Source organism: Saimiri boliviensis, chromosome 17 (assembly GCF_048565385.1).
Source record: "Saimiri boliviensis isolate mSaiBol1 chromosome 17, mSaiBol1.pri, whole genome shotgun sequence".
In the NCBI taxonomy this organism is placed as follows: domain Eukaryota; kingdom Metazoa; phylum Chordata; class Mammalia; order Primates; family Cebidae; genus Saimiri; species Saimiri boliviensis.
In genome coordinates, this window is record NC_133465.1 from 23,647,042 (window position 1) to 23,671,784 (window position 24,743).

A 24,743-nucleotide genomic window follows, 5' to 3' on the forward strand; every position below is an offset into this window, starting at 1 on the left:
TGTCATCCCTCATGTTCTGTCTCAGCCAGGGAAAGGCTGGAACCTTAATTCCCTTCTCCTCCAGTTCTGTCCGGCCACTTCCCGCAAGCAGGATGCCACAGAGACTCCGGGCATGGCCAGAATAATTCCTGCTGCTCCCACACTCACAAGACATGTTGCATGGCTGAGGCAGTCTTGGTGACATTCCCCACTTGAGTGATGTTCTGGACTCTGGAGAGGGTGGCCATGACATCCTGGCTGTCTCGAAGGTCAAACTCAGTCTGGATCACTGTCCCGTACTGCACCAGGGCAAAGTTGCACTGCAGGGGGTGGGAAGGAGGGCAGGAGGTTGGAAGAGTTGCCAGCCCTGCCCCTGAGATGGCTCCCCGTGGAAGCAGCAGAAAATCCACTCCTTCTAGCTTATCCCTGGGCAGAGCAACATCTCTAAATGAGTGGGGGTGGAGAAGGGCATGAGAGTAATGGCCCCCAGTGAATCACAGACCTCTGTCTAGCTCCCTGCATAGTCCCACCATACTGACTATGGGATTGGCCATGTGACTGGCTTTGGCCAATGAGACATCAGCAAATGGGATGCAATTAGAGACTTGAAAAATACTTGCATGTGTTGGATCTTGCTCTCTTAGAATGTTGCTGCCATGAAAAAGTTGGGCTGGCCTGCTAAAGACATGTGGTCTAGACAAGTGAGTGAGGTTATCTTAGACCATCCAGCCCCAGTCAAGCAACCAGATGCCTGCAGCTCCAGGGTAACTCCAGGAAAGATGGATAGAAGAACGATCCAGCTGAGCCCAGCCCAAGCATCTGACCCATACAATTGTGAGCAAATACAGTGATTACTGTTCTGAGGTAGGGGGATACTCATCATTGGAAAAGTGATAACCGATGTGAGACCAGCTCTTAGGAAGCCCACCTCAAAACACTTTTCATAGAAGTTCCTCATCATGTTGGAGATGAAGTCTTTGGCTCTCTGGAAGTCCGGGGGATCGATGCTTCCTGAGCCATCCAGGATGATGGCAATCTCCGTACCTGGCCAAGACAGACAGGTCAGGATTGGGCGTGGGATGTGAGGCAGATATGAGGGCAGTATGTGTAGGGCACACGCCCACGGTAACCCTGAGGGCTCAGTTCAGGGAAGAAGTTAGAGAGGCTCCCAAGAACAAAGCTTTTTTTTTTTTTTTTTTTGAGACAGAGCTTCTCTCTTTTGCCCAGGCTGAAGGGCAGTGGTGGGATTTCGGCTCACTGCAGCGGTAGAGGTTCAAGTGATTCTTCTCCTGCCTCAGCCTCCCAAGTAGCTGGGACTACTGGTGCACACCATCATGCCCAGCTAATTTTTGAATTTTTTAGTAGAGCCGGAGTTTCACCATGTTGGCCAGGCTAGTCTCGAACTCCCGACTTCAAGTGATCCACCCACTTCGGCCTCCCAGAGTGCTGGGATAACAGGTGTGAGCCACCTGGCCTGGCCCCAAGAGAGCTCTTGTCTCCCGCTTCAAAAGAGAGCTAGAACCTGCTCAGGCTTTGCTTGCTGTGTGGGTCATTGCCATCACCACTGCTCTCCAAGCCTCAGTTTCCCCATTTGTAAGATAGAGGGTGGAGCTGATACTGGTCAGGCCTATAAAATCCAGCCACCGCTCCCCATCTCTCAAACTGAGGCGCCCCCACCCTTGTGGGCTGCCAGCCTAGGGGTTGGCTCTGATAGACTCGGAGCAACCCAGCTCTGCCGATTCTCACCAGCTTCCTCCTCCTCCTCCTCCTCCTCCTCCTGCTCCTCCGCCCTCTCCAGCGCCCGGCGCCGCCTGGCTGTGTCCATGTCCTCTCCCCTGCTGCTGTCTTTGTTTCTGTAGCAGTCTCCAGTGTCCACACGCACATCTGGATCCAGGAGGTTTTCTTTAAAAACATACACGGAAGAGCTCGGAGTCAGAAAGGCTCCGCCTTCACCTGAGCACACTCACACGTAGTTCTGCCCTGATTCCTGTCCTATGGTGCCTCAACCCTGCCTGGCTCCACTGTGGGGCGGTGACGTGACCCACGGCTTCTGCAATGAGCTGGTGCCTTTTCTTGAAGACCAAGGAAATCTCTTGTTTGTCTGTTTTTGAGACAAAATCTCACTCTGTTGCCCAGGCTGCAGTGTGGGGGCATGATCTTGGCTCACTGCTGCAAACTCCACCTCCTGCCTCAGCCTCCTGAGTAGCTGGGATTACAGGCACCTGCCACCACGCCTGGCTAATGTTTTGTATTTTTAGTAGAGATGGGGTTTCACTATGTTGGCCAGGCTGGTCTCAAACTCCTTCCTGACCTTATGGTCCGCCCACCTCAGCCTCCCAGAGTGCTGGGATTACAGGCGTGAGCCACCGCACTGGGCCTTTAGGAGATGTCCTTAGAGCTATCCAAGGCCAGTGAGTGTCCAATCCTTACCAAGGTTGAAGAAGTTGGCCTGAGCCTGCGGGCGGAGGTCAGGGGCCAGGAGGCTGCAGGTGCCTGTGAGTTCTGAGCTGAGGCTGTGGGGCTGCCGGGCCAGCACTTGAATGCATATCTGGGGGATGGAAGAGAGGGTAAGGAAAGACCAGGTCACCCTGTGTTCCTGAGCCACAGGCACATTCTCACCCCCATTCCAGAACTCAGTGGCTCAACCAGGCAGGGGCACAGAAACAGCCGCCCCCCGCCACCAGGTGTCAGAGTCAGTGCTGGGGTTAAGGCTGAGGTCCAGCCCTGCATGAGTGTGCTGGGTGACAGGGAGTACCTAGGTCCGCCCTGGCATCAGCACAGGTGGTTAAAGCCACAGTCAGCCCTGGGGTTGGCACCAGGGAGACAGCCAGACTCAGCCTCGGGAGCAGCATGCCAGTGGGAACAGCATCAGCACCAGGGTCAGCTGCAAGGGTGAGCACCCGCCTCCCGGAGGCCCTCCCTCCTCCCCACCCACCATGCACTCACCAGAACACCATGGTGGCTCCGGGCAACTGTCACTCCCCGGTGCTTCCCCTTGGGGTTGGGGACATCCTCTGAAAAAGCGAAACCCGGGTAAGGGCCTGGGGACTCTGGGAGGCAAAGACCTGAAGCCAAGGTCAGAGGCACAGGCCCACCTTGGTCAGGGCCCCATGAGGACCTGCTGGCACTCAGAGAAGCCTCTGGAAAGCTAGAATGGAGGCCTTCCAGGTCAGGCCTGAACACATCCGGGGCCGAGTGCCCATCCGTGGAGCTCACCGACTGACCATTCAACGCAGGCCCATGGCGTCTGCTGTGTGTCCAGCCTGTGAACATGCTGGCGGGCGTCCAGCAGTGGCTGATGCCCAGGGCTTTCCCCAGTGGGCTTGGCAGGGAGGATGTGTGGAGAAGCACCACCTGGTGGGTGGGTGAGTGCCAGGGAATGTTCGCAATGCCGCGAAACTGGCTGTGTGACCCGGGGAATCCGCCAACCTCAAAGACCCATCCTGGGGAATGAACCTTACTGCCCACAGCCTCAGGGGCAGAAATGGCAGCTTCTTCCTCTTCGTCCCACTGTCAGCCTCAAGACACTGTCTTATTTTTGAGTCACTCAGTCAACCCTGCTGGACTGAGATTGAGTCTGTTCACCTAAGTCTGGCTCTGTTGCCCAGGCTGGAGTGCAGTGGCGCAATCTCGGCTCACTGGGTTCAAGCGATTCTTCTGCCTCAGCCTCCCAAGTAGCTGGGATTACAGGCGCGCACCACCATGCCTGGCTAATTTTTTTTTTTTTTTTTGGATATGGAGTTTTGCTCTGTCACCCAGGCTGGAGTGCAGTGGCGCAATCTCTGCTCACTACAACCTCCGCTTCCTCAGGTTCAAGCAATTCTCCTGCCTCAGCCTCCCAAGTAGCAGGGATTATAGGCATCCACCACCATGCCCCGCTAGTTTTTGTGTTTTTTTTTGTTTTTTTTTGTTTTGTTTTGTTTTGTTTTTGAGACGGAGTTTCACTCTTGTTCCCCAGGCTGGAGTGCAATGGCACGATCTCGGCTTACTGCAACCTCCGCCTCCTGGGTTCAGGCAATTCTCCTGCCTCAGCCTCCTGAGTAGCTGGGATTACAGGCACGTGCCACCATGCCCGGCTGATTTTTTGTATTTTTAGTAGAGACGGGGTTTCACCATGTTGGCCAGGATGGTCTCGATCTCTTGACCTCGTGATCCACCCGCCTCGGCCTCCCAAAGTGCTGGGATTACAGGCTTGAGCCACCGCGCCCGGCCAGTTTTTGTGTTTTTAGTAGAGACGGGGTTTCACCATGTTGGCCAGGCTGGTCTTGAACTCCTTTTTTATTATTATTATTTTTTTATTTTCTACAACTAGTGCTACTGAAAAAAGGAAGCATCTGTAATTTTTGTACTTTTACTAGATACAGGGTTTTGCCACATTGGCCAGGCTGGTCTCAAACTCCTGACCTCAGGTGATCCTCCCACCTCGGGCTTCCAAAGTGCTGGGATTACAGGCATGAGCCATAGTGCCCAGCCTCAGACAAGGATTCTATTTATAATATATATATTATAAATAGAGGTTGTCAGTAATCTGTGACTTGAGTTTGATTGGGTAGGATGCATAGAGTTTAGTTAATGAATGAAACAGGTTCATTCATTCATTCATTCAAATGCCATTTACTGAGTACTTATTATATGCTGGGCCCCATGCTGGTTCCTAGGATGGCACAGTTAGACTGAACAGGTAGGGGTGAATTCCACTGAGATGTGATGAATTGCATCAGGATGGGCTAGAGCGTGGAATCAGCTACCGACAGTAAAAGTGTGACCTTTGTCATACTGGTCACCAAAAGACTTAAATCATCTGAACTATAACTTCCTCTCTTGTAAACGGTGTGGTTTTGAGGATGAAAAGTGAATGACTCATAGACAGCCAGGCACACGGTGGGCACGCAATACCTCTTAGTATGATTTCTGTGGCTAGGACTTCATCAGGAAAGGGTGCTGGGGTTTAAGATTGGGCTGAAGTGAGGCTGGGCATTGGGACGGAAGTCTTGCTGTGGGCAGTGCTGGAGTCCAGGGGTGGATGGGCTGGGTCAGGCAGGGCTGGGTGGGAACCGCTGGGTTTAGATGAGTGGGATTGCTAGAAAGGGATCCTGGAGAGCATTTCCTGGAGTTGGGGCTGACTTACCTACAGGATGGCAAAGGATTTTATCCTGGGCAAGGACACATCGATGGAGGGGCTCTGGTGTCGTCTTGGTTCTGGGGCTGGTGACCAGGAGCCTGAGTAGGAGGGAGATGGCAGAGCTGAGCTAGCTGGCTGACGTTTCTTCTCCCAGCCTGCCCAGTCACTTCCCCTTCCAGCTGCGTGGCTTACAGGCTCCTGTCTGGCTGGAAGATTCCTAGCCCAGACTCTGCATTATGGGGAAGACATCTCAACCTCTACCTCTGCATGGCTCCAGGCAGGAAATGGTTAAATGCAACCCCTCATCAACCCTGACAAAGAAGGGGCGATACTGACGGTTAATAAAAACTCTGTTCTCTTGTGGGGACAGGGACGGGAGACCAGAACCACCAGCAACCGGGTTGGTTCCGTTGGGGGCAGTACTGGCTTCCTGAGGATCCACCCAGGGGACCTGCCCTGACTGGCCTTGGTTCCTGGGAAGAACACGCTGGTGCCCCTATCCTGTGAGTCAGTCAGAACTGGAGGGTTGGAGGCTGGGCGCCGTGGCTCACGCCTGTAATCCCAGCACTTTAGGAGGCCAAGGCAGGCGATCTCCTGAGGTCAGGAGTTCGAGACCAGCCTGACCAACATGGTGAAACTCTGTCTCTACTAAAAATACAAAAATTAGCCAGGTGTTGTGGCACCTGTAGTCCCAGCTACTTGGGAGGCTGAGACAGGAAAATTGCTTCAACCTGGGAGGTGGAGGTTCCAGTGAGCTGAGATCATGCCACACTGCACTCTAGCCTGGGCAACAGAGTGAGACTCTGCCTCAAAAAAAAGAAAAGAAAAGAAAAAAAGAACTGGAGGTTTGGGGGTGGCTGCCTCAGCCTGATTAAGGCAGCCTCAGGAGATATGATTCCTGACTACAAACTTCTTACCCCCAAGCAGCCCCAGACCAGGGAGACAGCAGAGTCCAGTGACAGCCTAAACATTCTCGCCATCCACGTTCCCCAGGCAGCACTGAGCTGTCTGGAGACAGAGAGGGAGCTCCTGGGGTTGTAACAAGGGACGGGGGACTGGGACCCGACATGGGTGGTAACAGTGAACTGACTTCAAGGTATTTCTGTGGATGGTAGTAGGAAGCCATGGAGGACTTTATAAAGGGGGAGTGTGGCCGGACGTGGTGGCTCATGCCTGTAATCCCAGCACTCTGGGAGGCCGAGGTGGGTGGATCACCTGAGGTCAGGAGTCCAAGACCAGCCTGACCGACATGGAGAAGCCGTGTCTCTACTATGAAAAAAATTACAAAATTAGCCAGGTATGATGGCGCATGTCTGTAATCCCAGCTACTCGGGAGGTTGAGGCAGGAGAATCGCTTGAACCCGGGAGGCAGAGGTTGTGGTGAGCTGAGATCGCACCACTGCACTCCAGCCTGGGCAACAAGAGCAAAACTCTTGTCTCAAAAAAAATAAAAAAAAAAAAATAGGCCGGGCGCGGTGGCTCAAGCCTGTAATCCCAGCACTTTGGGAGGCCGAGGTGGGTGGATCACGAGGTCGAAAGATCGAGACCATCCTGGTCAACATGGTGAAACCCTGTCTCTACTAAAAATACAAAAAAACTAGCTGGACATGGTGGCGCGTGCCTGTAATCCCAGCTACTTAGGAGGCTGAGGCAGGAGAATTGCCTGAGCCCAGGAGGCGGAGGTTGCGGTGAGCCGAGATCGCGCCATTGCACTCCAGCCTGGGTAACAAGAGCGAAACTCCGTCTCAAAAAAAAAAAAAAAAATTGGGGGATGGTGGCAGGAAGCTCATAATTAGTTGTGCTTTCAAAGGTCATGATGTGGCTACCGTGGGTTGGGACAGACTGAAAGGCACAGGATGGGGCCAGAGATACTGTCTTCATGTCCTCAGCTCCTGTCATTACACGTTAACCAGTTATGAAGTCTGTTGACACGTCGGGGTGTCTTACTGGATAATAATGAGGTCTACGCCTGTGTGTGCTTCCGCCCACCCCCAACTCAGCCACCCAAGTCAAACTTCCAGCCTCCTCGACTCGGTCCCCACAATGCCACATCCAGCAGTCCCCTCACTGTCCTCACCTTCCTCAACCTCTCAGAAGGCCTGGATATGAGCAACCATCTCCCTGAAACCCTTTCTTTTTTCTATTTATTTATTTAGAGATGGAGTTTCCCTCTTGTTCCCCAGGCTGGAGTGCAGTGGTGCAATCTTGGCTTGCCGCAACCTCAACCTCCTGGGTTCAAGCGACTCTCCTGCCTCAGCCTCCTGAGTGGCTGGGAATACAGGCGTTGCACCACCATGCCCAGCTAATTTTTTATATTTTTAGTAGAGATGGGGTTTCTCCATGTTGGTCAAGGTGGTCTTGAACTCCCGACCTCAGGTGATCTGCCCGCCTCAGCCTCCAAAAGTGCTGGAATGACAGGCGTCATCCCAAGCCATTGTGCCCGGCTCCTTGAAACACTTCTAGATTTCTCCCACTCATTCATCACTCCTCAGAAGCCTTTGCTGGCACCTTTGCGGTCTGACCTCTATCTGCCACCAGAACCCTGGGGCAGGTCATTGTCTTCCTGGCCGGCACACTCTCCTAGGGATCCCTTGTATGGCTTCAATACACCTATAAATGCTGAAATTCCCACCCTGCCATCTGCTAGAGCAAGCAGAATAACGGTCCCCCAAAGATGTCCACGTCCGATTCCCCAGAACGTGTGACTGTGTTGCCTTTATGGCAAAAGGAATAGATGTAGATGGGATTAAATAAATTAAGGATCACGAGCTGGGGGTTATCCGGGATGATCTGGGCAGGCCCCTGCAATCACAAGGGCCCTTCTACGAGGGAGTCTGGAGAATCAGAGTTGGGAGTCGGCAGAGGAGGAGGCTGTAAGCCGAGGAGTGCAGGCAGCTTCTAGAAGCCGAAACAGGCAAGAAAATGGATTCTCCCCCAGAGCTTCTAGAAGGGACCCAGTCCTGCTGACACCTTTTCAGACTTCCAGCCTCCAAAAGTACAAGATAATAAAAGTTGCAGCCAGGTGCGATGGCTCACGCCTGTAATCCCAGCACTTCAGGAGGTTGAGGCGGGTGGATCACCTGAGGTCAGGAGTTCAAGACCAGCCTGACCAAAAGGGCAAAACTCCATCTCTACTAAAAATACAAAAATTAGCTGGGCATGGTGGTGCACGCCTGTAGTCCCAGCTACTCGGGAGGCTGAGACAGGAGAAATGCTTGAACCCAGGAGGTGGAGGTTTTTGTGAGCCGAGATTGCACCACTGCACTCCAGCCTGGGCGACAGAGTAGAAAAAAAAGATAATAAGCTTGTGTTGCTGTAAGCCACTCCGTTTGTGGTAACTTGTTACAGTGTCAATAGGAAACACACAGGACTCATGGTCTTTCCTCCCAAGCCGGCTTCTTCTCATCTTCCCCCACAGCAAATGCCACCAGCAACCACCAGGTTCTAGAGAAGGAGCTCAGGGGCTGGCCTCGCTTCCCGCACGCTTTCCACTCATCCAGTCCACCTGCCAACGCGGTTGCTTCTTTCTCCAAATTCTTTCTTTTTTCTTTTTGTTTTAGACTGAATCATCTCACTCTGTCGCCCAGGCTGAAGTGCAGTGGTGCGATCTCAGCTCACTGCAAACTCTGCCTCCTGGGTTCCAGCGATTCTCCTGCCTCAGCTTCCCGAGTACCTGGGATACAGGCGCCCATCACTGTGTCCAGCTAATTTTTGTATTTTTAATAGAGATGGGGTTTCACCATGTTGGCCAGGCTGGTCTTGAACTTGTGACCTCGTGAATCACCTGCCTCAGCCTCCCAAAGTGCTAGGATTACAGGTGTTAGCCACAGCGCCCGACCTTCTTCTTCTTCTTTTTTCTTTTCTTTTTTTTTTGAGACTGAGTTTCACTCTCGTTGCCCAGGCTGGAGTGCAATGGCACGATCTCGGCTCACTGCAACCTCTGCCTCCCAAGTTCAAGCGATTCTCCTGCCTCAGCCTCCCGAGTAGCTGAGATTACAGGCATGTGCCACCACACCCTGCTAATTTTTATATTTTTAGTAGAGACGGGGTTTCCCCATGTTGGCCAGGCTGGTCTCCAACTGACCTCAAATGATCCACCGACCTTGACCTCCCAAAGTGCTGGGATTACAGGTGTGAGCCACCATGCCTAACTCTCCAAATTATTCCTAGAAGGCGTCTGTTCTGCCAACGTTCCTTGCCATCATCATTCTGTGTGGTCTGTGGTACTAGCCTCCTGTTACTCTGTGGGGTTTGTTTGTTTGTTTGATTTCTAGGCAAGTGTCCTGCTCTGTTGTCCAGGCTGGAGTGCAGTAGTGTGATCACAGCTCACTGCAGCCTTGACCTCTGGGCTCAGGCCATCCTCCTCCCTCAGCCTCACAAGTTGCTGGGCCGACAGGAGCGAGCTACATGTCCAGCTGGTTTTGTTTATTTTTTATAGAGATGAGGTCTCGCTGTGTTGGCCAGGCTTGTCCTGGGCTCAAGAACTCCTTCCGCCTGGCCTTGGCCTTCCAGAGTGCTGGATTATATAGCAGAAGTGAGCCACCGTGCCTGGCCCATTTATTTGTTTTTTAATTTACTCAAGTAATTTTTTTTTTTAAGACACAATCTCTCTCTGTCACCTACATTGAAGTACAGTGGTGTGACCATGGCTTAATGCAGCCTTGACCTCCCAGGCTCAAGTGATCCTCCCACCTCAGTCTCCCAAATAACTGGGACCACGGATGTGTGCCATCACACCTGGCTAATTTTCTTTCCTTTTTTTCTTTTCTTTTCTTTCTTTCTTTTCTTTTTCTTTTTTCTTTTCTTTCTTTTTCTTTCTTTTTTTTTTTTTTTTTTGTTTGCTTTTTGTTTTCTGTTCGAGACAAAGTCTCACTCTGTCACCAGCTGGAGTGCAGTGGTGCAATCTTGGCTCACTGCAACCTCTGCCTCTTGGGTTCAAGCAACACTCCTGCCTCAGCCTCTCAAGTAGCTGGGATTATAGGCACCCACCACCATGCCCAACCTATTTTTTGCATTTTTAGTAGAGACAGGGTTTTGACATGTTGGCCAGGCTGGTCTTGAACTCCTGACCTCAGGTGATCCAGCAACCTCAGCCTCCCAAAGTGCTGAGATTACAGGCGTGAGCCACCACATCCAGCCAATATTTTTCTTATATTTTGCAGAGATAGTGTTTTGCCGTGTTACCCTGGCTGGTCTTGAACTCCTGGGCTCAGGGAATCTTCCTGCCTTGGCCTCCCAAAGTGCTGGGCGTGAGCCCAGTAAGTCACAGTGAGTTTCAGGCATGAGCCAAGCACCTGGCCTACCCATGTGGTTTACATGTCCCCTCTGTCAGTGGCAGCCCCAGATCCTGGACGACCAGCACCAGTATTTCCTGCCTCAGGTCCTCCACCGGGCCGTTCCCTGCACCGTGCTGTTCCCTCCACCGTGCTGTTCCCTGTGCCCGAAACCCTCACCTTCCACTCTCCCCAAGGTTGGCTTGTTCTTTCCTCGGCCTTGCCTGTCTCCTCCTGAGAAATGCTTTCTCCACCCCGTCCGCCTCACAGCCCAGCTCCTCTGCCTCCAGTCACTCTGTTTGATTTCCTTCTCAACTTGTCATCATCTGGCAGCGCCTTGTTGACTTGTTGGCCTCCTTATCTGTCCCCCCACCAGACAGCAGGCTCCCCAAGGATCTTGTCTGTCTTGTTCACCACGTTATTCCCAGGGCCCGGGGCCACGGCTGGCACAGAACAGGGACGCAGTAAGGATTTGTTGCATGACTATTGAACCGCAGCCCAGGCCACAGCTGAGGGGGCTAATCTGGGGCAGGGCTGAGGGCAGAGGGCTGGGTGCAGCTGAGAGCTGCTCCTCTGTTCAGGCTCTGCAGCTGAGCCCCAAATTAGGTCGTTTCCTTAGCAACCCTGCCTCTGTCTCCAGCCCTAACCTCAGCGCTGGACCCAGCATCTCCTTTGCTGCTCCCCCATAAAGGGTGGGGTCAAACTACACTCCACCCTAGACCACGTTTTGGTGGAGAAGGTGCGGGCCTGGGCCAGCGCCAGCCTCTCTCCTCTGCAGCCCTCTGCCCACGCTGCTTCCTCGGCCTGCGACGCCTTCTCCTGCAGAGCAAACGTCCCAAACGTCCCAAAACACTGGGCCAGTGTTTTGTATTTAAGTGTTTAAAAACCTTCCTCAGGAAGCCTTCCCGACTAAAGTGCAGACCCTCCAGACCCTCCAGACCCTGCAGCAGCCCTGGCTACTGGACCCCCCCACCCATCCCTTCTTCCCACCTGGACTGTGAGTTCCGAAGAGACCATCATGTACAGCAGTGCAGGCTGTGCACTGCACATCCCCAAGACTGCCATTCGTGTCACCGTCACGCAATTACCTGGCCTGGGGCCGTCTGAGCTGCCTCTGCTCCCCACACCTTTTATCCCGCAAGGCCAGGAGTCTACAGGTTTGTTGACTACGTGGCTGACAAACGAAGTAAACATTGACCAACCAGCTCTGACAGAGGACTGGCTGTCAGCTGACAGCCCCAGGGACCCTACTGCACCCTGAGTAGGGCACAGCCCCTGCAAGCCTTACCCATCTCCCGCCTTGCCTTATTTATTTAGTATTTTTTTTTCTTTCTTTGCTTTTTTGAGATGGAGTCTTGCTCTGTTTCCCAGGAGGAGTGCAGTGGCACAATGTCAGTTCACTGCAACCTCCGCCTTCCGGGTTCAGGCAATTCTCCTGCCTCAGCCTCCCAAGTAGCTGGGACTACAGGCACCACCACCACGCCTGGCTAATTTTTGCATTTTTTGTAGAAACAGGGTTTCACCATGTTGGCCAGGCTGATCTCGATCTTCTGACCTCAGGTGATCTGCCCACCTCGGACTCCCAAAGTACTAGGACTACAGGCGTGAGCCCCCATGCCTGACCTTACTTAGTGTTTTGTATTTAAGTGTTTAAAAACCTTTTTAACTTGTCATTGACTTGAAGCTCACGTCCTGCCTTCACCCAGCTCTAACCTGTCCTGTTCTCACACACTATTACTTTTTGTTTTTTCTTGAGACAGAGTCTCACTCTATTGTCCAGGCTGGAGTGCAGCAGTGCGATCTCAGCTCACTGTAACCTCTGCCTCCCAGGTTCAAGTGATTCTCCTGCCTCAGCCTCCCGAGCAGCTGGGACTACAGGTGCATGCCACTATTTCCACCAACTTTTAATTTTGTATTTTTAGTAGAGATGGGGTTTCACTATATGTTGGCCAGGCTGGTCTCGAACTCCTGACCTCAAGTGATCTGCTGGGCTCGGCCTCCCAGAGTGCTGGGATTATAGGCATGAGCCACCACGCCCGGCCCTCGGGGTCTATTTCTGTGTCTGCTGTCTGTCCCTCCGATACCTTCTGTGGCAGCCAACACCCATGATGCTCCAGTGCAGGCCTCTTATATTTTAGGACAGACCATGTGAGGGAGTGAGAGGCAGGTGTGGGCGCCCCTGGCCCCTTCCTCTTTCTCAGGCCTGGGCGGCCAGCCCGTGCACTTCCTGTCCCGTGCAGCAGGCCCGAGGTCTCAGCCCTCCGTCTGCGGCAGGAACCCAGAAGTGCGTCCCACCACATCCTCCCCACCAGCACGTTCAAACATGGAAGCCCCTCACTGCTTCGGAAGGTGTTCAGGGAGGTTTGCTGTTCAGGAAGCACCGCTGGGCCCTCCCCGACCCCTGGTGGACTCGGAGCCCTCTGTGCCCCTGGCTTCACACTCCCCGCTGCACCTGCACCGTGGCCTTTAGGCTTCTGAGGGAGGGGATGTGAAAGTTGGTGGGACCTGGGGCTGAGGTGTAGGAGGGAACAGGCTAGGAGACAGTTACAGCTAACTCTGAAACCTGCTCACACACCGTCAACAGTTTGGAAAACGGAATGCGGAACCCACTGCACAACTCTTGACCCAGCAATTCCCCTCCTGAGCACACACGCCCTCCCCCAAAACGAGTACATTCTTTGGGATCAACTCTAAGGGGTAAAAAAAGAACAAAGATGCTGGGTGTGGTGGCGAGCGCCTGTAATCCCAGCGCTTTGGAAGCCAAGACGGGCGGATCACCTGAGGTCAGGAGTTCAAGACCAGCCTGACCAACATGGTGAAACCTCGTCTTTAAAAAAGAAAAAGAAAAAGGATGCTGGGTGTGGTGGTGTGCACCTATAATCCCAGCACTTTGGGAGGCCAAGGCGGGCGGATCATAAGGTCAAGAGATCGAGACCATCATTACCAACGTGGTGAAATGCCCGTCTCTACTAAAAATACAAACCCTAGCTGGGTGTGGTGGCGTATTTCCAGCTACTCCGGAGGCTGAGGCTCGAGAATCGCTTGAACCCGGGAGGTGGAGGTGGCAGTGAGCTGAGATCGAACCGCTGCACTCCAGCCTGGCAATAGATCAAGACTCCAAGGAGGCTCACATCAGTGCTGTTCCTCACAGCCCAAGGACACTGCCCAAATGCCAGTCATCAGTGCTGTTCACACAATGGAAAACCACGGGAGCCAGAAGTACCACCTCAGGCAACGTGATGGATGAAATTCACAGGCCTTACCCGGAGTGAGCGGAGCCTGCCATAGCAGCACACACACTCTCTGCTTCGTTTCTATTACATTCAGAACCAGGAGAGACTAAGCCAGGGAGATGAGAGTCCGCAGGGGGTCACTCTTGGTAGCAGATGCGTCTGGAAGCAGGTGCGGGGCTTAGATAAGGAGGCTCAGGCCAGGCGGCTCACGCGCCCTTGATCTGCACGCTGCTTACGTGGCGCTTCACTCTGCGTACACTCGCTGAGCCGCTTGCTTATGAGGTGTGCATTCTTATTTCCTTTCCTTTGTTTTGAGACAGAGTCTCACTCTGTCGTTGGACTGGAGTGCAGTGGCGCAATCTTGGCTCACTGCAACCTCTACCTCCCTGGTTCAAGTGATTCTCCTGCCTCAGCCTCCCGAGTAGCTGGAACTACAGGCACACGCCACCACGCCCAGCTAATTTTTGTATTTTTTAGTAGATATGGGGTTTCACCATGTTGGCCAGGATGGTCTCGATCTCTTGACCTCATGATCCACCCACCTTGGCCTCCCAAAGTGCTAGGATTACAAGCGTGAGCCACCGCACCCAGCCTCTTTTTTTTTTTTTTTTTTTTTTTTTTTTGATATAGAGTTTCATTCTTGTTGCCCAGGCCAGAGTGCACTGGTACAGTCTTGGCTCACTGCAACCTCTGCCTTCCGGGTTCAGGCGATTCTGCCTTTCCCAAGTAGCTGGTATTACAGGTGTCCATCACCACACTCGGCTAGTTTTTTGGTATTTTTAGGAGAGACGGGGTTTCACCATGTTGGTGGGCAGATCATGAGTTCAGGAGTTGGAGACCAGCCTGTCCAAAATGGTGATACTGCATCTCTACTAAAAATACAAAAATTAGCTGGGGGTGGTGGCGTGTGCCTGTAGTCCCAGCTACTTGGGAGGCTAAGGCAGGAGAATCGCTTGAACCTGGGAGGCGGAGGTTGCAGTGAGCCAAGATTGTGCCATTGCACTCCAGCCTGGGCAACAAGAGTGAGACTACTTTTTTTTTTTTTTAAAGGATATTATAAAGGATACAGATGAGGTGATGCATAAGGCAAAGTGGGGGTGGGGGCAAAGCTTCCACTCTCTTCTGGCACCACCGTCAAGGAACTTCTACGTGCTCTGTTGCCCAGAAGCCCCCCAAACCCTGTCCTTTTGAGTTTTTATGGGAACTTCTTTACATAGGCATGATTGATGAAGTCATTGGCCACTGGTGACCAACTTAACCTTCAGCCCCTCCCCACTCCTGAAAGATGGGGGTGCAGCTACCTGGGAGCAGCCAGTCACCCATCAACTCATTTGCAAAGAAAGACACATTTATTGCCGGGCGCGGTGGCTCACACCTGTAATCCCAGCACTTTGGGAGGCTGAGGCAGGTGGATCATGAGGTCAAGAGATCGAAACCATCCCAGTCAACATGGTGAAACCTCATCTCTACTAAAAATACAAAAAATTAGCTGGGCATGATGGCGCATGCCTGTAATCCCAGCTACTCGGGAGGCTGAGGCAGGAGAATTGCCTGAACCCGAGAGGCGGAGGTTGCGGTGAGCCGAGATCGTGCCATTGCACTCCAGCCTGGGTAAGAAGAGCGAAACTCCGTCTCAAAAAAAAAAAAAAAAAAAAAAAAAAGAAATACACATTTATTACCTTGGAGATTCCAAAGATTTTAGGAGTGTATGCCAGAAAATGGGACCAAATATTTATTTTGAGACCAAATATATTTTTATCTGTTACATGGTAAAATATATATTCAGTCTTGAAATACCAAATATACACTTCATGGTATCACAGGGTCCAAGTCTGCCTGGCTAGCTGTCGGGGTCATGGCCCAAGTCCCAGGACCTCTGAGGCGCATCAGGTGCCGCCACTGCCCACTGATTCTCTACCAAGCAGAGCTCCTGCTCTGCGTAGCCAGGAGCCTCATCTGGCTGTGCCCCAGTGCCAGAGCTGTTGCCTATTTGGACCCTGGGCTCACTTGCCCCGCTGTGTGCTGGGTATGAAGGAAAGCGTTGACCACTGGCCAGAAGCAAAGCAATTGGGTGGGCTGGGTGGGACGAGGAGGTAACCAGCCTAGGCTGGGTCTGCGCCTGGCTCAGTGGGACAATACTGTAGGGCACAGGAAAAGCCCTACGACCATCCAGAAAAAAGTGGGGGAGAAACGACCGCCTTGGATTGAAATCAACGACAGAGACGTAACAGCAATATGTGAGACGTAAACCTTGAGCAGATCTGGCTTTAAAACAACGCAACTCTAGAAGTCATCTTGGGCCGGGCGCGGTGGCTCACACCTGTCACCCCAGCACTGTGGGAGGCCGAGGCAGCTGGATCACCTGAGGTCAGGAGTTCGAGACCAGCCTGGCCAACATGGTGAAACCCCATCTCTACTAAAAATACAAAAATTAGCTGGGTGTGGTAGCAGGTGCCTGTAGTCCCACTACTTGGGAGGCTGAGGAAGGAGAATCACTTGAACCTGGGAGGTGGAGGTTGCAGTGAGCCGAGATAGCAGTGCTGCACTCCAGCCTGGTGGCAGAAGGAAACTCCATCTAAAAAAAAAAAATGAGCCTCAGATCTCATGACCCTTTACCCCAGAGCTTTTTTTTGAGACGGAGTTTCACTCTCGTTACCCAGGCTGGAGTGCAACGGCGCAATCTCGGCTCACCGCAACCTCGGCCTCCAGCCCCAGAGCTTCTAACTACAGGCATACACCTACATCCGCGCACAGCCACTATCACCATCTGAGGGAATGCATAGTTTACTTCTTTTTTTTTTTTTTTTGAGACAGGGTCTCACTCTGTCACCCAGGCTGAAGTCCAGTGACACAATCACAGCTCACGGCAGCCTCGACCCCCACCCAGGGCTCAAGCAGTTCTCTCACCTCAGCCTCCCAAGCAGCTGGGACGGACTACAGACTTGAGCCACCATGTCTGGCTGATTTTATTTATATTTTTTGTAGACAGGGTTTCACTATGCTACCCAGGCTGGTCTTGAACTCCTGGCCTCCTGTGATCCTCCCACCTTGACCTCCCAAAGTGCTGGGATTACAGGTGAGCCGCTGCCCCCGCCGACCACTGTATATTTCATTCTGCACCTCGGGCTTTTCATCTCACAGTATGTTCTAGACTGCTCCGGGCTAACAGCCACTGCACTGGCTTCATCCAGGGCATCTGGTTTTAGTATTGCCTTATATGAGTCACATCAGTATTTTTTGCGTTGTCCTAATGAGGAATATTGTCAGTCTTTCATGATTCCAGGCCATGCTGCCACAGACATCTTTATATGTGTCTGAGAATTTCTCTAGAGTTGGGACCTGGGAGTGGAATTGGCAGGGGCCACACGCGTCCTCAGCTTGACCAGATGTGGCAAAACTGCTCTCCGAGGTGGTGATGCCAGTTCACCCTCCACACGTTCCCATGTCACCACAACCCTACCAGCAGCGTTGGCAGATTTTATGTTTTGCTTATCGCACAGGTAGACACAGATGATATTTTTAAAATATAAGGTTTAGTGAGCATTCATGTGGCTGGAAATGGTGCTAAGCCCTTTGCATGAGTTACCACCATTCTGTGAAACAGGTAATATCCAGGCTGATTGTGGAGAGAAGCTGAGGCTCGGGGCCGAGCACCTTGCTGAGGCTGCACAGCAGATACACAGCGAAGCCGTAGGGGACTGTGACCGCCAGAACCACAGCCCGCCTCCCAACCGCCGCACTCTTGTGCCGCAGAGTTTCAGGGTGTTTTGGAGACAGGCTGGAGTGCAGTGGTGCAATCATGGCTCCCTACAGCCTCTACCTCCTGGGTCCAAGTGGTCCTCCTGCCTCAGCCTCCTGAGTAGGTGGGACTACAGGCAGGCAGCACCACATTCAGATAATTTTTACTTAATTTTTTAGAGTTGGGGGGTCTCACTATGTTGCCCAGGTTGATCTTGAACTCCTGGCCTCAAGTGATCCTCTGGCTTCAGTCTCCCAAAGCGTTGGGATTACAGGCGTGAGCCACGGTGCCCCGCCCAGTTTTTTCTTTTTTATGTTTGTTTTCAAATGTTCTATATCGAACATGTGTTACTTCTATAAGGAATAAAAGAGCCCTAATATGCTCTATTTAAAAATTGTTTTTAAGTCCAGCCTCTCCCTAAGCATTGGAGCAGGGAGAGGTCCAATGAGGTGTGGGGCTGGGGTTCGATGCCCACCACCTCTCTCATGCCTTCTCTCTTTCTCCTGCAAGCGCTTCTGAAGAGAAAGGAGTTCCTCTCCCGCCTAAGGGTGGGATGTCATGGCCGACTCTGGGCCCATCTCAGGCTCCCTGGAAGCCCTTCAGTCTGAAGGCCTCCTGCCCACCGGCCCCACTTACCAGGTCTGGTTGGTGCTGGGGTCTTGGTGCAGGAGAGAGCTGAGCACAAAAGGGACACCTCCCTCGGCTGTGAGCCAGGGCCGGGTCACATCCACATTGAAGGCAGCCAGCGGGGCCAGGCCTGTGGGGAAAAGAGCAGCATTTCATGAAAGAGGACTTTTTGTTTGTTTTTGAGACGGAGTTTCGCTCTTGTTGCCCAGGCTGGAGTGCAATGGCACGATCTCGGCTCACCGCAACCTCTGCCTCCTGGGTTCAAGCAATTCTCCTGCCTCAGCCTCCCGAGTAGCTGGGATTACAGGCACGTTCCACCACACCCGGCTAATTTTGTATGTTTAGTAGTAGAGACGGGGTTTCACCATGTTGGCCAGGCTGGTCTCGAACTTCCCACCTCAGGTGATCCGCCCGCCTCAGCCTCCCAAAATGAGCCACCACGCCCGGCCGAAAGAGGGTTTTTACTCTCATTATTCCACCAATCCTGTGGTGTCATTAACCCTGTTTTTCAGCTGAGAAAAGTGAGATTCCCGAGGATCGTTCTGTGCGTGTGAGAGGGAGAGTGGGCACAGGTGCATCTGACCAGAGCCTCTGATCCTCGTGCTCAACCCAGCTGTGCCAGTACTAGAGCGCTCCCCCCACCCGCCCCCCCACCGCTCCAAGAAGCCTTCCCTAGCTCCCTCTCCTCAAAGAAGCACTTCCCGCCTCCTCACACCCCTCACTGTCATGTCCACACCTGGCACGCAGTGCAGACTCACATCACTGTGTCTTGCACCAAAGTTATAGTAGATGATCAGCCCCAGGAAGAAGGCCCGCCTGTGTTCTAGGTACCCCTCCAAGTGACCCCAGGAGAAAACATGTGTCCCCAAAACTACCTGCACAAGAATGTCTTCTACCAGCTTTATTCAGAATAGCCCCAAACTGCGAACAATCCAAATGACCGTCAACAGAATGGAAGAGCCAGCTGTGGTGTATTCCTACAATAGAATACCACTCAGGAGTGAAGAGCAATGAACAGATATATGGCAACGTGATGAATCTCAAAAACCATTATGCTGGCCAGGCACAGTGGCTCATGCCTGTCATCCCAGCACTTTGGGAGGCTGAGGCAGGCAGATCACTTGAGGTCAGGAGTTCGGGACTAGCCTGCCCAACAGTGTGAAACCCTGTCTCTATTACAAATACAAAAATTAGCCCGGCATAGTGGTGGCTCGCGCCTGTAAACCCAGCTACTTGGGAGGCTGGTACAGGAGAATCACTTGAACCTGGGAGGTGGAAGTTGCAGTGAACCAAGATTGTGCCACTGCACTCCAGCCCAGGCGACAGCCAGACTCCATCTCAAAACAACAACAACAACAATTATTATGCTGAGTGACAGAAACCTTACATGAAAGACATCTATTGTATAACTCCATTTATATGAGGGTCTAGAACCAGCAACACTAATCTATAATAAAAAAATTTGCGCCGGGCGTGGTGGCTCACACCTGTAATCCCAGCACTTTGGGAGGCCGAGACAGGTGGATCACGAGGTCAAGAGATTGAGACCATCCTGGCCAACATGGTAAAACCCTGCCTCTACTAAAAATACAAAAAATTAGCCAGGCGTGATGGCACATGCCTGTAATCCCAGCTACTTGGGAGGCTGAAACAAGAGAATTGCTTGAACCCGGGAGGTGGAGGTTGCGGTGAGCCGGGAATGTGCCATTGCACTCCAGCCTGGGCAACAAGAGTGAAACTCCGTCTCAAAAAAAAAAAAAGTTTGCTTCAGAGGATGGGACTAACTAGGAAAGGACTAGAAGGAACTTTCTGGGATAATGAAAATATTCTATATCTTTTTTTTTTTTTTAAGATGGGGTTTCACCATGTTGGTCAGGCTGGTCTTGAACTCCCAACCTCAGGTGACCCGCCCACCTTGGCCTCCAAAGTGCTTGGATTACAGGCGTGAGCCACCATGCCCGGCCAAAATATTCTGCATCTTGACAGGTGTTTGAATTACAAAGGTGTACCTGGGTCAGGTACCTGAGTGGTCTGCTTAGAATCTGCGCATGTCACTGTATGTAAATATTACCTTAAAAAAGAAACACAAACACATCTTGTTGATACGTATGCTGAAATGTTTAGAGTTGAATTACACTTAACGTCTGCAATTTATTTTTATTTATTTCTTTTTTTTTTTTTTTTTTTTTTTTTTGAGATGGGGCCTCACTCTGTTGCCCAGGCTGGAGTGCAGTGGTGCGATCTTGGCTCACTACAACCTCTACCTCCTAGGTTCAAGAGATTCTCTGTCTCAGTCTCCCACACACAGCTGGGATTACAGGTGCCGGCCACCATACCCGGCTAACTTTTTGTATTTTTAATAGAGATGAGGTTTTGCCACGTTGGCCAGGCTGGTCTCTAACTCCTGACCTCAAAAATTTAAAATGTTTTGGGGAAAAATAGATGATGATAGATTACTTCCCAAAGGGTTTCTGCCAATTCACACTCCAGCAGCAGCATGGGGGAAGAGTTATTTCCCCACACACAGTGTTGCCTGGACTGACCATGCAGATATTTTCATCCTTAAGAATATCTCATCATCTTGTTTCAAAATTATTTTTCAGTTTTTGTTTGATTGAGATAAGGTCTCACTCTGTCTCTCAGGCTGGAGTGCAGTGGTGAGATCTCAGCTCACTGCAACCTCCGCCTCCCAGGTCCAGGCAATTCTGCCTCAGCCTCCTGAGGTTATAGGCGTGCGCTACCATGCCAAGCTAATTTTTGTATTTTTAGTAGAAACAAGGTTTCACCATGTTGGTTAGGCTGGTTACGAACTCGTGATCTCATGATCCGCCTGCCTCAGCCTCCCAAAGTGCTGGGATTACCGGTGTAAGACACCAAGCCCAGCCAAGTCCTGGCTAATTAAAAAAAAAAAAAAAAAAAAAATTATAGAGATGATGTCTCACTGTGTTTCCCAGGCTGGTCTTGAACTCCTGGGTCAAGTAATCTTCCATCTTAGCCTCCCAGAGTGCTGGGATTATAGGCGTGAGCCACCAAGCTCAGCCCCCAAAACGATTTTTAAATCATGAGTGAGGTCAAGCCTCTTTTGTTTACTGCCTACTCATATCTATTATTCATTTTTATGAAAAGATACTCTTTTCTTTTTTCTTTTTTCTTTTTTTTTGGGACAGAGTCTCGCTCTGTCACCAGGAGCCAGGCTGGAGTGCAGTGGTGCAATCTCGGCTCACCGCAACCTCCACCTCCTGGGTTCAAGCAATTCTCCTGCTTCAGCTTCCCGAGTAGCTGGGACTACAGACACACGCCACCATGCCCAGCTAATTTTTGTATTTTAGTAGACACGCGGTTTCACCGTGTTGGCCGGGATGGTCTCGATCACTTGACCTCGTGATCCACCCGCCTCAGCCTCCCAAAGTGCTGGGATTACAGGCCTGAGCCACTGCGCCCGGCCGAAGAGATATTCTTTTCTTATTTATTGTGAGCGCTTTCCTCCACCCCGGAGAGCTGGCGCGTGCTGAAGAGCCTGCCTCCCCCGCAGCTGGTCCTTCGCCCTGCATGTGCTATTTTCCCCACATCTACATTTTTTGATGTAGTCAAATTATTTTTCCTTTATGATGTCAGCTTTGTGTCATCCTCCTCCAGGTTATTTCTCTTTTTTTGTTGTTTTTGTTTTTGTTTGAAATGGAGTCTCACTCTGTCGCCAGGCTGGAGTGCAGTGGCGTGATCTTTGGCTCACTGCCATCTCTGCCTCCCAGGTTCAAGTGATTCTCCTGCCTCAGCCTCCCGAGTAGCTGGGACTGCAGGCACGCGTCACTACACCCAGCTGATTTTTGTATTTTTTAGTAGAGACGGGGTTTCACCATGTTGGCCAGGGTGGTCTCCATCTCTTGACCTCCTTATCCACCTGCCTCGGCCTCCCAAAGTTCTGGGATTACAGGCGTGAGCCACGGCGCCCTGCCTGGTTATTTCTTTTAATTCACTCATGTTTCCTTCAATATTGTTTTTCTTCTTTCACTTATGTTTAATCTTTGGTCCATCTGGATTTTATTTTTACATATGGAGTGAAACAGAGATATGAATTCACTTTTTTTCCCCTGGTTGAAACTGTCTCATCATTATTTGTTGAGCAGCTCACCTTACCCCCACAGTTTTCAGACACCGCCTTTCTCCTCCTCTGAATTCTATGTGCATTTGGCCTCTGTCAGGACTTGGTTCTGCCCCACTGACCTCTTCGTCTTTTGCTGGACCATGTTAGTCTCCTGCCCTTTCTCTTTCAAGACTTGTCTCGGCCAGGTGTGGTGGCTCACGACTGCAATCCTTGCATTTTGGGAGGCTGAGGCGGGTGGATCACCTGAGTGAGGTCAGGAGTTCGAGACCAGCCTGACCAATATGGTGAAATCCCATCTCTACAAAAAATACAAAAATTAGCCAGGCATGGTGGCAAGTGCCTGTTATACCAGCTATTCAGGAGGCTGATGTGGGAGAATTGCTTGAACCCAGGAGGTGGAGGTTGCAGTGAGATCATGCCACTGAATTCCAGCCTGGGTGAGACTGCCTCAAAAAAAAAAAACAAACATTGTCTGATCATGCCACCTCATTGCTTAAAACTCTGTGTGTGTGTGTGTGTGTGTGTGCGTTTGTGTGCGCGTGTGTGTGTGTGTGCGTGTGTGTGTGCGTGTGCGTGTGTGTGTGTGTGTGTAGGCAGACTTTTGCTCTTGTCACCCAAGCTGGAGTACAAAGGCGTGATCTCGGCTCACTGCAACCTCCTCCTCCTGGGATCTCCAGGCAAATGATTCTCCTGCCTCAGCCTCCCAAGTAGCTGAGATTACAGGCACCTGCCACCACGTCCAGCTAATTTTTGTATTTTTAGTACAGACAGGTTTTCACCATGTTGGCCGGGCTGGTCTCAAACTCCTGACCTCAGGTGATCCACCTACCTCGGCCTCCCAAAGTGCTGGGATTACAGGTGTGAGCCACTGCACCTGGCCTCTAATGTATGGTTTCCATGGGAAAAAAGCAAGGTGAAGTCCAATTTACAGACTTATCTGTTCAATTACTGTTCAGGTAACGACTTTTGCCACAAACACTCTTAAAAAGCTGTACCACTTCTTGGCAACACTCCTTTTTTGGTTTAGTGACTTTCGTCTCTAAATACGCTAAGTAAATATGACATCACGCTCTCAGGAGAAGACACACTCACCGATTTACTTACTAAATAACAGTTTCTAGTCCAACAATATCACATGGAACTAAACTGCATTGCATGCCATGTTTGGATAAATCCCAAGTGCCTGCCTTTGCAAATGTATGTCGTTCAGAGGGCTGAATGGTCTATGATTCTGAAATTGTATGAGTGCACTGACTATTTCCATATATTTGGAAGTGCTTTTGGGTTCAGTATTTATTTTGTCCTCAAGGTGTTCCTCTGTAACTTTTTTTTTTTTTTCTTTGAGTTGGAGTCTCACTCTGTCACCAGGGCTGGAGTGCGGTGGTGTGATCTTGGCTCCGCCTCCTGGGTTCAGGCAATTCTCTTGCCTCAGCCTCCTGAGTAGCTGTGATTACAGGCATCTGCCACTATGCCCAGCTAATTCTTTGTATTTTTAGTAGAGACGGGGTTTCACCATGCTGGCCAGGCTGGTCTCAAACTCCTGACCTCAAGTGATCTGCCCTCCTCGGCCTCCCAAAGTGCTGTCATGACAGGTGTGAGCCACTGTGCCTAGTCCCCACTCAAATCTTGTCTTGTTTTTTTTTTAATGAGGCCAATAAACCATTGATATAATAAATTGTATATGGAAATTTTATTTTTATGTTCAAAATGTTATTTTTATTTATCTAAACTTGTTTAATTGGTCAATTAATACATTTTCCTAAGAGTGAAAATCATTTGAGTATCTTCGGTTGGGTGGAATGCATTATAATTTTTTATTTTTTAAGATGGGGTTTCGCCATGTTGGTCAGGCTGGTCTTGAACTCCTGACCTCAGGTGATTCTCCCGACTTGGCCTCCAAAATGCTTGGATTACAGGCCACCACACCCACCACACCCAGCCAATTTTTTAATTGGAATTAGTGCAAATATTTTTTTCAAATTAATGATTGTTTATTTAGCAGTAGAGGTTTCATGAAGAAATAAAAAGCATTCCATGAAGGAGAGGTTTGTAAATGATACTAGCCTTTGTATAAGGAAGAAAAAAAAATACATCCACACAAATATGTTGTTTTTGATTCAGTAGGAAGATGTGACAATTTTAAACCTGTATGTATTCAATAACATCATTTCAAAATATGAAAGCAAAAGTTGACTGAATTAAAAGGAAAAATACAAAACGCCACAATGAAAGTGGGAGAATAACCCTTTAACAAACCTTTCCTGTTAGCTCTAAAAGCAGACCAAAAAATCAGCAAGGTTGGAGAATATATGAACGACACCATCAGGAAACTTGACCTGACAGACAGAACTCTGTACCCAACAGTGGAAAAAGAAACCCTTTTCAAGCACATGTGAAACATCTACCAAAATTGACCATATGCTAGATCGCAAAGAAAACCTCAATAAATATCAATGGATTGAAATAACTCAAAATATGTTCTCTGACCATACTGGAATTAAAACAATTCTCCTGCCTCAGCCTCCCACGTCGCTGGGACTATAGGCACTCTGTCACCATGCCTGGCTAATTTTTGTGTTTTTAGTAGAGACAGGGTTTCGCCATGTTGGCCAGGCTGGTCTTGAACTCCTGACCTCATGTGATCCACTTGCCTCGGCCTCCCAAAGTG

At 50.8% G+C, this 24,743-nt stretch overlaps 1 protein-coding gene across 1 annotated transcript in view; it reads right to left on the reverse strand.

Annotated features, from left to right (window-relative positions):
• Positions 1 to 24,743, reverse strand: part of ITGAE (integrin subunit alpha E) — an 87,843-nt gene that overhangs the window by 50,163 nt on the left and 12,937 nt on the right. Inside the window, exons 2-8 of the mRNA XM_074388365.1 lie at positions 17,983 to 18,103; positions 5,108 to 5,199; positions 2,926 to 2,993; positions 2,410 to 2,527; positions 1,726 to 1,881; positions 908 to 1,023; positions 148 to 299 (exon numbers count right to left, since the gene is read on the reverse strand). Of these exons, the coding sequence (XP_074244466.1) occupies positions 148 to 299; positions 908 to 1,023; positions 1,726 to 1,881; positions 2,410 to 2,527; positions 2,926 to 2,993; positions 5,108 to 5,199; positions 17,983 to 18,103 (823 nt within the window). The remainder of the gene's footprint in view (positions 1 to 147; positions 300 to 907; positions 1,024 to 1,725; positions 1,882 to 2,409; positions 2,528 to 2,925; positions 2,994 to 5,107; positions 5,200 to 17,982; positions 18,104 to 24,743) is intronic.